General features: G+C 40.3%; 2 protein-coding genes across 2 annotated transcripts; both read left to right on the forward strand.

The window, feature by feature from the left end:
- The first annotated feature begins 5,928 nt into the window (after positions 1–5,928).
- On the forward strand, positions 5,929–10,315 carry LOC143864454 (uncharacterized). Its single transcript, XM_077375381.1, has 2 exons — positions 5,929–6,620; positions 9,623–10,315. The coding sequence occupies exons 1-2, from the start codon at positions 5,965–5,967 to the stop codon at positions 10,122–10,124; spliced, it is 1,158 nt and encodes a 385-aa protein (XP_077231496.1). The 5' UTR covers positions 5,929–5,964; the 3' UTR covers positions 10,125–10,315.
- A 2,651-nt stretch (positions 10,316–12,966) lies between these two features.
- On the forward strand, positions 12,967–14,087 carry LOC143864460 (uncharacterized). Its single transcript, XM_077375387.1, has one exon. The coding sequence runs from the start codon at positions 13,000–13,002 to the stop codon at positions 13,885–13,887; it is 888 nt and encodes a 295-aa protein (XP_077231502.1). The 5' UTR covers positions 12,967–12,999; the 3' UTR covers positions 13,888–14,087.
- The last annotated feature ends 236 nt before the right edge of the window (positions 14,088–14,323 follow it).

Below are 14,323 nucleotides of genomic sequence, written 5' to 3' on the forward strand. Positions count from 1 at the left end.
CATTCTTTGGGTCTTTCCATCATCAATTCCAAATTTGTTGCACAAATGGAGCCTTGTGCCCTAGAGTAGGAAAGGTAAAGTGTTGTGGAATATTTGTGAAATTCCAAGGGTGGTCCCGAATTTGGCAACTTATGAGGAGGGAAAAATTAGGTTGCTAACAAGTTTTAGACTTTTGAAAAACTCAAACCTAATTTGGAAATTAAGAGATCAACAATGAAATTCAAGCATACAAGTTAAATCTAAAGTGCAAATGCAAATATAGAGCAGAAGATAAGAGAGAATGCACCCGAGATTTAAAGTGGTTCGGTCCTCAAAACGCGAGGCCTACTCCACTCCACCAACCAAACTCGTTGATGGCTTCACTATGTGATCTTCTTAACTTCAGCGAAGATCAATGCCGATTACAATTCCAACCGCCTTTAACCTTGGTGGCGATCTTCACCACGAAGAGTGGGCTACGCTTCTCCGAACACTCGCCCGAATACAAGTTCTTGATAAGAAAGAAGGAAATAAAAAATCCCTCACAAGGGTTTACAAAATGTAGAAGATGTACAACTTTGAGCCTAGTGATCCAAATCCTAATTCAAGAGGATGAGAGGCATAAACAAGTTTGATTCACTCCTGGGATGTTCAAGTAGAGTTTAAGAGTGTTAAAATTTTTTGTCTTGAAGTTTAGAATGCCCATACATATAGGAAAACCAAAATATGACCGTTCAAGGGCATAGTGGTAATTCCTGCGAAAATTCCCAACGGCTATAAATCAGACCGTTATAGTGTTCTCGGAGTTCCGAGAAAAAATCTCGGAGTTCCGGGAATACAAACAGAAGTTAGAAAATTTCTACTTGACCATTTCTCGGAGCTTCGAGGAATCTCTCGGAGTTCCGAGAAGCCTATCAACAGCAGATTTTCAACTCTTGTTTTTGGGCTTCCAATATTACACCAACTTGGGATTGTTATGAGGGTTCCAAAGTGTTGGAACACCACAAGGACAATCACTTATATATTTTAGGGGTATGTGAGATTAACTTAATTATGCCTCTAAAAATCTAAATTAAAATTGGATCTTATACAATCTAAATTGACTTCGATCTTCAATGCGATTCTTTAAGTCTTCATTCGTCTTGGATCTCCGATGTCTTTGGCCTTCATAATGTGGTCCAATGAGATCTTCTTTGGCCTTAATCCAAGCAATGTTATCTTAGCACCAATGTGATCTACAACTTAGACAATCAAACACATTAGTGATCATAAATCACTTGTGTATTGGAATCATCAAAATAAGATGGGAATGCCAAGGTGGAAACCATTGGGCTTACAATTTGCTTACTTGCCATATGGTGGGTTATTTGGAAAGAGAGGAATTCAAGGGTTTTTTAGGGGATTGCCAAATCGCCGCATTGGCTTTATATGAAAGTTATTCCCTTATCTATATCTTGGGGAAGATGTATTCCATTATTCCGCTTTGTATCGGCCTTTGATCTATGGGAGGGTTGGAGAGAAGTTTGCTTTAGTAGGGAGGTGAGACCTCAGATTGATTAGAGATGTGAGGCTCCACCTTTTGGAATGCTTAAATTAAACTTTGATAGGTCGAGTTTTGGCAATCCGGGACCAGCCGGCGTTGGCGGCTTATGTCATAATGATAGTGGCGCTGTCGAATGGGCTTATTTCGGCCCTATTGGGATAAGTGATGCTTCGGAGGCTGAAGTAAAGGCCATCTATTTTGATATGATGAGGTTAAATAGAGAAATGTTGGATAGTATTATGGTGGTTGAAGGGTAAGACGCCACCACCGTGGAGATTTTCACATTTGTTTGATGAAATGGATGATCTATTTTTAGGTTCATCTTTGGTTCTTAATCATTGTGGCGATCTGTTAATGGGGAGGCGGATGCTCTGGCTAGGGGTGGGAGTTGGGTTGAGCGGTCGGAGATGGAGTGGTTTGATTATCTCCCTCCGTGATATTGTATTTTATTCTTTTTTTTTGTTTTCTTGTCCTTGTTCCATGTACCTTTGGGTGTGGTCCATCTCGGGCCCCCTCTTTTTTATTAATATTATCTGTTTGCCATCTCAAAAAACAAATGCCTTTTCCAACAACTTAAGCTTTTGGAATAATTGGTTGTTTCACAGGCCAAAAGATAGCTTTTAGGGTTTCTTCTCTTATAAATAGATATCATCAAAGCATTATAAGGGGCTTCTTTGATTGATTAATGAAAGTTTGCCTTTATGCTAGCTTTTGAGTATTTCTGATTCCGTTCTAAGAAACTCGACTTCGACGGAAACAGAGTAAATCTCATCCCCTTCGACAATGATCGAAGTCTTCTATTCCCTGCGACAATGATCGACGAGCCCCTTTTTCATTTATTTTCTCAATTTTGCTTCAGTTCCAGGGTTTCGAACTACATCAGACAATTATTCTCAAATGAGTGTGCGTATAAATTCAAAATGAAAGTGGACAGTTACAACAAGTTCCCTCTCAAAAAATATGGGGTAATGGTAAAAAGTTACAAATGAAAGCTATAAAAGAGAACAATTGCATCAAAGGGAGAGGTCCCAAAACCACAATCAAACATGTCATAATTTACATTCATCTTTACTTTACTTTTCTGCATTGTACTTAAACTTTTTCAGTAGCTGTAGTTTATCTCCACGAACTGAAGATACGGCGTAATTGATTCATCTTCGCAGATGAGCCTTTCTCTTTAATTCTCTATCCCTCGCACTAGCATTTGTTTGTGTTGTTTTATTAAGAGGTTAATCAGATACTTGTCGATTAAAATTTGTGTTGATTACAATGACGGGATGTTGGGGTTCTACGTGAACGCAAAGATCCCACATCGGTATAGTAAAAAGATGTGGATGGACTTTATTAGGACTTGGGCACCCTCCCCTTAACAACTAGCTTTCAAGGGTGAGTTCTACCAAGGTCTCAACAAGTGGTATCAAAGCCGGGGCGTGGTTACCCCAGTGTACCTCCAAGGATGGAAAAATCCCTCGTGCAAGATCTCGGTAACCCCGGTATGCCCCCGACGACAGAAAAATTCCTCAAGGAAGATCTCGCAGTTCCCATGTTGCACGTGCGTGGATGGGTGAGATTGTCCACATTGCTTCCGCGTGGAGGGGGAGATTGTTGGGGGTTCCATGTGAAAGTAAAGATCCCACGTTGGTAAAGGAAAATGATGTGGATGGACTTTATTAGGACTTGGGCACCCTCCCCTTAACAGCTATCTTTTAAGGGTGAGTTCTACCCGAGTCCCAACACGGGAAAGTAACTATAGACCCGACCAAGGGGATGATCATGTTAGATAAGCTTTGTGAGACAAAAAGATGGACCCAAAAGGGAAGTTTAGAAAGTTGGAAAGGGGCATAAATAGCTTTACCCACTTTCCTCTCTTGCTTTGTTGCACAATAGGTTTTAGTCATGGGTAGAACTTCGGACGCACCATCTGCACACGCGCACGTGGCATGGGCAGTGGGCACTTTTTGGCGTACTTTGCAATTTGCAGTTTGCACGTACGCATCGTCGCGGGGAGCAATTGGAACACACGTTCAGAAGCCAATTGGGTGCGATTTGAGACATGGGTTGATAATCAGTCGTGACTGGCGGAGGTTTTACACAAACAATTTGCCACTCCATGATCGATCTAGATCGTAGAATCGCGGATGGGCGCGATCTAACGGTCAGAATTCAACCCTCTATGGAAAGGTATCTTATAGGCGTGTATTTCAATCAGAAAGGTCATCAGAAGCACTATAGTAAAACAGAAAATGGCCAAATCAGAAAAAGTTCAAAAATCCACCTGGAAAACCCAATTCCATTGATTCCAAATCCATTTCTCACTCTCTTAAAGCCTTTACAACTTTGTTATTTACTGTCTTTTTAAAGTTTTCATCAAGTGTACTATTAGTCTGCAGAAACAATCACTTTTGTCTCACATACTTGAAAAGTCCAAAGGGTGATTTGGGCTCGGTGCCGTTTAGTGCAGAACATCATCAAACATTTGGTGAAGAACCCGGCTTCATTGTATCTTGGAGGCAAATTCGTAGTCCCCTTTGCACGTTAGTGGTGGGGGCGAACATCGTCTTAAGGAAAGCGATTACGTGCCTTAACGCATCTCATTTATTTTCTATTTCCCCCATCAAATTATCTCCAACAGGTCATGGCATCTATATTCGTGATAATTGGGGGTAGAACCCCAAGAAAATACACTTCAGGGAACGAATATTAAAATTTGTAGTTGATTATAGTGACGGAGACATCGGTAACCAGCACAACCAAACTCTTTAATTAAGAAATTGGTAATCAGATTTGTGGTGAAACATTGCACTTTTGCTAAAAATTAATGGAATCAACCTGAACCCGACCCAATTTTATGGTAAAAGATCAACCCAAATTCCCAAAAATTGAACTGAGTTGCACCCCTAAAGATCAACTCGTATTGATTATTGAATAGTCCTAGACCCCTTCACCATGATCCTAAGAAAAAATGTCATTTTAAGATGTCTCCAAAAGCCATTGATCCTTTGCATGCCTCAATCTTGTCCATGGGACTTAGAGCAACACGCTCACCTTGTGGTGGCCCATGAGATACAACAGTCCAAACACATGTAACATGTGTGCTATTTTCAAATAAATAAGATTAGTCCCTTGAACTACAAGCATCAGCCAAACTTAGGCAAGTTACTCTACCCAACAAAAAAAGAGTCCATGTGTTTGAAAATATGAAGTTCCACCTAACAAAATTGGAAAGACGGCTTTCAAAATGGAGATTCCTTTTGGATATTAAAATGATGGTTAAAATATCCAAAATATCCTTACATAAGGCCCTTGCAGGAATTCTCTAGGGCTCTGTTAACTTCTTTTCCCTGGTGCTGTTTTTCCTGGAAAACAGTCTTTTTTTTCCCTGACAAGACCTTGACAAGACAGAATTTCTGTGTTCACTTCTTTTCCAGGAAAAACTATTATCAGATGTGGAATTTCTTATTTAAAAGCTAAAAATGATGTGGAAATTGACTTTTTCCCTGTTACTTGAGATTTGCTTTCCGATTAAATATATTGGAAAGAGGCTTTCCATGGAAAACGAAGCCTTTTCCTCTTCATTCCTTTCCTTTCTGCCATGTCACCTGGAAAGGAAAGGAAAACGAAATCCTTTCCTTCCCTTTCCGGGGAAAAGAAGTGAACAGAGCCTAGAAAAACTTGGAATAGAAAAACTTTTTCAAAATTCTCTATCGGCCGCAAGAAAATTGGTTAAAAACATATAAAAGTGGAGCGATCCAACGGGTGTTGGCCAACTCACCTAGCAGCCAGATATCAGTAGCTATTATTTTGAAAATTTAACCCTAGCGTAGGAGTATTTTGGTCATTTTCTTATAAGCCAAAGTAAGCCCCAACTACCCTGTGCTCTCTAGTCTTCTTGCATATCTGTTGTCATTTCAAGCCCCTGTTTTTTCAAGGAAACTGTGGTCCAGTCTTCATCAATGCAGCTCTCAAATGCAGATGACATGAACCATAAATCTCTGGTCAAAACACACCTTCACATAGTTGAATAGAAATTCAACTCTCACGGCCCATTATTCCATTCCTATGTCATTACGCAACCGAATTACAAAATCAATTCAAAACTTCTCTTCCAAGTTTCATGCAAATTCCCATATTCATTCATTTCTCTTCAAAAAAAAGGTTCTAACTTAGACTCAAATTCTCATATTTTTTCTCTACAATGCAATCCCATGAACCATCCACGTTAGCTCCTCACTAAGACTAGCACTCCCACATGTGTTTGAACAACGAAATTGGTCCAAATTCTTTAGTCAAATATCGAATTTTCTCACTCTAAATACCTAAACAAAGATATTCTCACTATGAATATCTGAATTATCTCACTATAAATACCTAAACAAATCAACCCATCTTCATAACCTCAACTTCTCCCAAGAAAAATAACATATAGAAACACAGATAGAGATATGGCTAGAGGATTCAAGCCTTCACAGTTTCTTCTCCTTCTTCCTATCCTTCTGAGCTCCACCCTTTTCTCGGCTCAAGCTCGACCGCTAAAGCCTGGTTGCTTCGTCGAAGCAATCACGGGTTTCGCTGGTGAATTTTCTTTAGGGGCAATAAAAAACTCAGGCCCAAGCCCCGGCAGTGGGGGCCATAAGTTCACAAATGCAGAGACTCTGGGAGGGATTAAGGACTCGGGTCCAAGCTCGGGCGGTGGGGGCTGTAAGTTCAGAAATGCACCAACTCTGGGAGGGATTAAGGAGTCGGGTCCAAGCCCCGGTGGTGCGGGCCATAAGTTCAAAAATTCCCAAACTCTTGGAGGGATTAAGGATTCTGGTCCAAGCCCCGGCGGTGGGGGCCATAAGTTCACAAATGCCCAAACTCTAGGAGGGATTAAGGACTCAGGCCCCAGCCCTGGCGTGGGCCATAAATTCACTGTGGATCAAAATCTAGGAGGGAGAAAGCAGTCTGGTCCAAGCCCAGGTGACAACCATAAATTCACAAATGCTCACATTTTGGGAGGAAATAAGGACTCTGGTCCAAGCCCTGGACAAGGGCATAAACTAATAAATGCTTATGTTCTCGGAGGGATAAAGGATGCCGGTCCAAGCCCGGGGACGGGCACGCATATGTCAACACGGTTGGCGAGTGATTAGGTTCTTCCTGGCCGGCGATTAGATTAGTAAATTTATTTTATGTAAGGATTGTCACATAGTATTAATACCCTGGAGAAGGGCATGATTTAGTAACTAGAGGCTCGAGTGTAAGTACAAAACATAAGGTTTGTATAGGTATCCGCCCCAGAGTGGCAGGATTCTCTGATTTTTTTAATGAAATCCCCTTATTCTTTTATGCGTGCCCTTGTTACAAGTTTTAAGTTCATTCATTTCATTATTGTGTTTTTTCCTTGTTTGAATATTTGTTATATGACTGTTGTAAGTACATGGATTGGATGAATTAGGAAAACATTTCCAAAATGGGATTTCATTTAGAAAATAAAGATGAAAGTGTCCACATTGTGTTTTGCATTTCATGGGCATTCGAACTCACCTTTTTGTCTTCTCATACATGTGTTACAACATGTGATTTTGTCTTTATTTTCCTAGCCAAATCCATTCTGCTAGCAGCCCTAAGGCTTTGTTCACTTGTGTTCCCAAGAAAGCAAATCCCTGGAAAACAGCTTATTTTTTCCCTGACAAGACCTTGATAAGGCAGAATTCTGGTGTTCACTTGCTTTCCAGGGAAAATAGAATTACACATGTGGAATATTTGCAAAAAAGCAAAAAATAACATGGAAAAGCCCATTTTCCCACCCTTTAGGGATTTCATTTCCTAATAAAAACACACGGATTTCGTTTCCCTGGAAAACTAGTGCAAAAAGAAGGGCGAGCAATTTCCCTGGAAACCTTTTCCAACGCAAGTGAACAATCTAGGGAAAAATTTTCCTACACAGATTCCCTGGATTTCTTTTCCTAATGCCACGTTAGATTCCCAGGAAATATTTTATTTTCCTTTCCCGGGAAAACAAGTGAACAGAGCCTAAATGAATAATATAACAAATGAAGCGTATAGCCCTGTAGAATTTGAGGAACCAAAATATAAAACACAAGAGGAGAATAGAAGTACTCAAGAGGAGAATAGTACTGTTATTGAAAAGAAGAGATAGTCACACGGTTTTTTTTTTTTTTTTTACTGTATGTATTCCATTCATCTCATTATATCAAATAACCAATACGTACAACACTTCAAATAGATGTTGCCCATCCGTTTCACACTATTACTATCCTAGTCAAACTCTACTAGCACTTGCTTTGATAAACTCAACCATCTATAAAATAGGAAATTGATAAGAATAAACTAACCAAGATAAGGCTAACTAGGAGACCTTCACAATCTACTATACTAAAAAAAACACCGACTCTAAAAACTCCAAAACGTAAGTTACCTTGGGTCGGTCCCACAATCCACATGTAGCTTGAATTACGTTTCCAGCACACCCCCTTAATTCAAACTATGTGAATGATTGTACTCCCATCATATGACAAAATTTTTTAGGGGGTGAAAAAATCACCGCCCAAAGACAAAAGCTTTAAAGTTTTAAATAAATATGAAATTCCAACAGAATCTTTCCTCTCTAATCCACGAAGAACTAAGGTAAAAGAAAGAGGAAAAATATAAAAAAGAAAAAAGGGGAAAATTACATATACACCCACTGTGGTTTGGCCATTTTTCGCTTTAAACCTTGTGGTTTGGAAGTTACCAAGGATACCACCTCAACTTTCTGTGGGTTTTTTTAACGTGACAGAGTGGACGGAAAGAGGGAAATGACTGTTATGCCCTCGTCTTCCCCAACTGAAATTAGGGTTTTCATACTTTAAAACTGAAAATTAGGGTTGGATTCAAACCCTTGTTTATTTATCAACATATACCCTCGATTTAGGAGTTTTATTTATCTTCATTCACATCATTATCATGATTTGCACATAAACCCTAATATTTTAGGGATTTTTTTTGTTTTTATCAATGTTTTTTTTCTTGAAATGTGGGTTTGAAGTAGCCATGGGGTGTGGTTTCATTGTCTGTGGTGGAGGTGACGGCGGTGGCCGGGGATGGCAACGACGGCGATGGCCGGAGGCCCGGAGATGGCGACGGCGGCGGTGGCTGAACGTGGCGGCAGCGACGGTGGGAAACGGTGTAACCCTAATCCCTTTGCAAATGGCCTAAAACTAGTGATAAAGGGTATTTCTGTCCTCAAAATATTAACCATGGTTAGTTTTGGTCATTCCGTTGGGTTAAACTAACGGACTGTCAATGGAGGGGGTCTACTTAAAAATGTCAGGAAGTTGAGGGGGTGTCTTTTGTAACTTTCAAACCACAGGGTTTAAAGTGGAAAATGGCCAAACGAAAGGGGGTCTATCTGTAATTTCCCTAAAAAAAACCCATTACCCACGGAAAAATGATATTTATTTAGTGCGAATATAAGGAATACATAATTATATTGGTCTCATCTAGTCGTTCCTCCAGCTCTCAAATGCAGATGACATGAACCATAAATCCCTGGTCAAAACACACCTTCAAATAGTTGAATAGAAATTCAACTCTCACGGCCCATTATTCCATTCCTATGTCATTACGCAACCCAATTACAAAATCAATTCAAAACTTCTCTTCCAAGTTTCATGCAAATTCCCATATTCATTCATTTCTCTTCAAAAAAAAGGTTCTAACTTAGACTCAGATTCTCATATTTTTTCTCTACAATGCAATCCCATGACCCATCCACGTTAGTTCCTCACTAAGACTAGCACTCCCACATGTGTTTGAACAACGAAATTGCTCCAAATTCTTTAGTCAAATATCTGAATTTTCTCACTCTAAATACCTAAACAAAGATATTCTCACTATGAATATCTGAATTATCTCACTATAAATACCTAAACAAATCAACCCATCTTCATAACCTCAACTTCTCCCAAGAAAAATAACATATAGAAACACAGATAGAGATATGGCTAGAGGATTCAAGCCTTCACAGTTTCTTCTCCTTCTTCCTATCCTTCTGAGCTCCACCCTTTTCTCGGCTCAAGCTCGACCGCTAAAGCCTGGTTGCTTCGTCGAAGCAATCACGGGTTTCGCTAGTGAATTTTCTTTAGGGGCAATAAAAAACTCAGGCCCAAGCCCCGGCAGTGGGGGCCATAAGTTCAGAAATGCACCAACTCTGGGAGGGATTAAGGAGTCGGGTCCAAGACCCGGTGGTGCGGGCCATAAGTTTACAAATTCCCAAACTCTTGGAGGGATTAAGGATTCTGGTCCAAGCCCCGGCGGTGGGGGCCATAAGTTCACAAATGCCCAAACTCTAGGAGGGATTAAGGACTCAGGCCCCAGCCCTGGCGTGGGCCATAAATTCACTGTGGATCAAAATCTAGGAGGAAGAAAGCAGTCTGGTCCAAGCCCAGGTGACAACCATAAATTCACAAATGCTCACATTTTGGGAGGAAATAAGGACTCTGGTCCAAGCCCTGGACAAGGGCATAAACTAATAAATGCTTATGTTCTCGGAGGGATAAAGGATGCCGGTCCAAGCCCGGGGGACGGGCACGCATATGTCAACACGGTTGGCGAATGATTAGGTTCTTCCTGGCCGGCGATTAGATTAGTAAATTTATTTTATGTAAGGATTGTAACATAGTATTAATACCCTGGAGAAGGGCATGATTTAGTAACTAGAGGCTCGAGTGTAAGTACAAAACATAAGGTTTGTATAGGTATCCGCCCCAGAGTGGCAGGATTCTCTGATTTTTTTAATGAAATCCCCTTATTCTTTTATGTGTGCCCTTGTTACAAGTTTTAAGTTCATTCATTTCATTATTGTGTTTTTTCCTTGTTTGAATATTTGTTATATGACTGTTCTAAGTACATGGATTGGATGAATTAGGAATACATTTCCAAAATGGGATTTCATTTAGAAAATAAAGATGAAAGTGTCCACATTGTGTTTTGCATTTCATGGGCATTCGAACTCACCTTTTTGTCTTCTCATACATGTGTCACAACATGGGATTTTGTCTTTATTTTCCTAACCAAATCCATTCTGCTAGCAGCCCTTAGGCTCTGTTCACTTGCGTTCCCAGGAAAGCAAATCCCTGGAAAACAGCTTATTTTTTCCCTGACAAGACCTTGATAAGACAGAATTCTGGTGTTCACTTGCTTTCCAGGGAAAATAGAATTACACATGTGGAATATTTGTAAAAAAGCAAAAAATAACATGGAAAAGCCCATTTCCCCACCCTTTAGGGATTTCATTTCCTAATAAAAACACACGGATTTCGTTTCCCTGGAAAACTAGTGCAAAAAGAAGGGCGAGCAGTTTCCCTGGAAACCTTTTCCAACGCAAGTGAACAATCTAGGAAAACTTTTTCCTACACAGATTCCCTGGATTTCTTTTCCTAGTGCCACGTCAGATTCCCGGGAAACATTTTCTTTTCCTTTCCCAGAAAAACAAGTGAACAGAGCCTAAATGAATAATATAACAAATGAAGCCTATAGCCCTGTAGAATTTGAGGAACCAAAATATAAAACACAAGAGGAGAATAAGAGGAGAATAGAAGTACTCAAGAGGAGAATAGTACTCTTATTGAAAATAAGAGATAGTTACACGGTTTTTCTATTTTTTTTTTTACTGTATCTATTCCATTCATCTCATTATATCAAATAACAAATACGTACAACACTTCAAATAGATGTTGCCCATCCGTTTCACACTATTACTACCCTAGTCAAAGTCTACTAGCACTTGCTTTGATAAACTCAACCATCTATAAAATAGGAAATTGATAAGAATAAACTAACCAAGATAAGACTAACTAGGAGACCTTCACAATCTACTATACTAAAAAAAACACCGACTCTAAAAACTCCAAAACGTAAGTTACCTCGGGTCGGTCCCACAATCCACACGTAGCTTGAATTACGTTTCCAGCACACCCCCTTAATTCAAACTATGTGAATGATTGTACTCCCATCATATGACGAACTTTTTTAGGGGGTGAAAAAATCACCGCCCAAAGACAAAAGCTTTAAAGTTTTAAATAAATATGAAATTCCAACAGAATCTTTCCTCTCTAATCCACGAAGAACTAAGGTAAAAGAAAGAGGAAAAATATAAAAAAGAAAAAAAAAGGGGAAAATTACATATACACCCACTGTGGTTTGGCCATTTTCCGCTTTAAACCTTGTGGTTTGGAAGTTACCAAGGATACCACCTCAACTTTCTGTGGGTTTTTTTAACGTGACAGAGTGGACGGAAAGGGGGAAATGACTGTTATGCCCTCGTCTTCCCCAACTGAAATTAGGGTTTTCATACTTTAAAACTGAAAATTAGGGTTGGATTCAAACCCTTGTTTATTTATCAACATATACCCTCGATTTAGGAGTTTTATTTATCTTCATTCACATCATTATCATGATTTGCACATAAACCCTATTATTTTAGGGATTTTTTTTGTTTTTATCAATGTTTTTTTTCTTGAAATGTGGGTTTGAAGTAGCCATGGGGTGTGGTTTCATTGTCTGTGGTGGAGGTGACGGCGGTGGCCGGGGATGGCAACGACGGCGATGGCCGGAGGCCCGGAGATGGCGACGGCGGCGGTGGCTGAACGTGGCGGCAGCGACAGTGGGAAACGGTGTAACCCTAATCCCTTTGCAAATGGCCTAAAACTAGTGATAAAGGGTATTTCTGTACTCAAAATATTAACCATGGTTAGTTTTGGTCATTCCATTGGGTTAAACTAACGGACTGTCAATGGAGGGGGTCTACTTTAAAATGTCAGGAAGTTGAGGGGGTGTCTTTTGTAACTTCCAAACCACAGGGTTTAAAGCGGAAAATGGCCAAACGAAAGGGGGTCTATCTGTAATTTCCCTAAAAAAACCCATTACCCTTGTACGGAAAAATGATATTTATTTAGTGCGAATATAAGGAATACATAATTATATTGGTCTCATCTAGTCGTTCCTCCAGCTCTCAAATGCAGATGACATGAACCATAAATCCCTGGTCAAAACACACCTTCAAATAGTTGAATAGAAATTCAACTCTCACGGCCCATTATTCCATTCCTATGTCAATACCCAACCCAATTACAAAATCAATTCAAAACTTCTCTTCCAAGTTTCATGCAAATTCCCATATTCATTCATTTCTCTTCAAAAAAAAGGTTCTAACTTAGACTCAAATTCTCATATTTTTTCTCTACAATGCATTCCCATGAACCATCCACGTTAGTTCCTCACTAAGACTAGCACTCCCACATGTGTTTGAACAACGAAATTGCTCCAAATTCTTTAGTCAAATATCTGAATTTTCTCACTCTAAATACCTAAGCAAAGATATTCTCACTATGAATATCTGAATTATCTCACTATAAATACCTAAACAAATCAACCCATCTTCATAACCTCAACTTCTCCCAAGAAAAATAACATATAGAAACACAGATAAAGATATGGCTAGAGGATTCAAGCCTTCACAGTTTCTTTTCCTTCTTCCTATCCTTCTGAGCTCCACCCTTTTCTCGGCTCAAGCTCGACCGCTAATGCCTGGTTGCTTCGTCAAAGCAATCACGGGTTTCGCTAGTGAATTTTCTTTAGGGGCAATAAAAAACTCAGGCCCAAGCCCCGGCAGTGGGGGCCATAAGTTCACAAATGCACAAACTCTGGGAGGGATTAAGGACTCGGGTCCAAGCTCGGGCGGTGGGGGCCATAAATTCAAAAATGCACCAACTCTGGGAGGGATTAAGGAATCGGGTCCAAGCCCCGGTGGTGCGGGCCATAAGTTCACAAATTCCCAAACTCTTGTAGGGATTATGGATTCTGGTCCAAGCCCCGGCGGTGGGGGCCATAAGTTCACAAATGCCCAAACTCTAGGAGGGATTAAGGACTCGGGCCCCAGCCCTGGCGTGGGCCATAAATTCACTGTGGATCAAAATCTAGGAGGGAGAAAGGAGTCTGGTCCAAGCCCAGGTGACAACCATAAATTCACAAATGCTCACATTTTGGGAGGAATTAAGGACTCTGGTCCAAGCCCCGGCGGTGGGGGCCATAAGTTCACAAATGCCCAAACTCTAGGAGGGATTAAGGACTCGGGCCCCAGCCCTGGCGTGGGCCATAAATTCGCTGTGGATCAAAATCTAGGAGGGAGAAAGGAGTCTGGTCCAAGCCCAGGTGACAACCATAAATTCACAAATGCTCACATTTTGGGAGGAATTAAGGACTCTGGTCCAAGCCCTGGACAAGGGCATAAACTAACGAATGCTTATGTTCTCGGAGGGATAAAGGATGCCGGTCCAAGCCCGGGGGACGGGCACGCATATGTCAACACGGTTGGCGAGTGATTAGGTTCTTCCTGGCCGGCGATTAGATTAGTAAATTTATTTTATGTAAGGATTGTCACATAGTATTAATACCCTGGAGAAGGGCATGATTTAGTAACTAGAGGCTCAAGTGTAAGTACAAAACATAAGGTTTGTATAGGTATCCACCCCAAAGTGGGAGGATTCTCTAAAATTTTTTATGAAATCCCCTTATTCTTTTATGCGTGCCCTTGTTACAAGTTTTAAGTTCATTCATTTCATTATTGTGTTTTTTCCTTGTTTGAATGTTTGTTATATGACTGTTGTAAGTACATGGATTGGATGAATTAGGAAAACATTTCCAAAATGGGATTTCATTTAGAAAATAAAGACGAAAGTGTCCACATTGTGTTTTGCATTTCATGGGCATTCGAACTCACCTTTTTGTCTTCTCATACATGTGTCACAACATGGGATT

Source organism: Tasmannia lanceolata, unplaced genomic scaffold, assembly GCF_043159265.1.
Source record: "Tasmannia lanceolata isolate RefF3 unplaced genomic scaffold, GAP_Taslan_0.1 ptg000003l, whole genome shotgun sequence".
Lineage (NCBI taxonomy): Eukaryota > Viridiplantae > Streptophyta > Magnoliopsida > Canellales > Winteraceae > Tasmannia > Tasmannia lanceolata.

Coding starts and splice junctions, on each gene's coding strand:
- LOC143864460 (XM_077375387.1), top strand. CDS start 13,000: ATGGCTAGAGGATTCAAGCCTTCACAGTTTCTTTTCCTTCTTCCTATC.
- LOC143864454 (XM_077375381.1), top strand. CDS start 5,965: ATGGCTAGAGGATTCAAGCCTTCACAGTTTCTTCTCCTTCTTCCTATC. Junction 6,621..9,622: donor GGTCCAAGCCCGGGGACGGG/CACGCATATGTC, acceptor CGTCGAAGCAAT/CACGGGTTTCGCTAGTGAAT.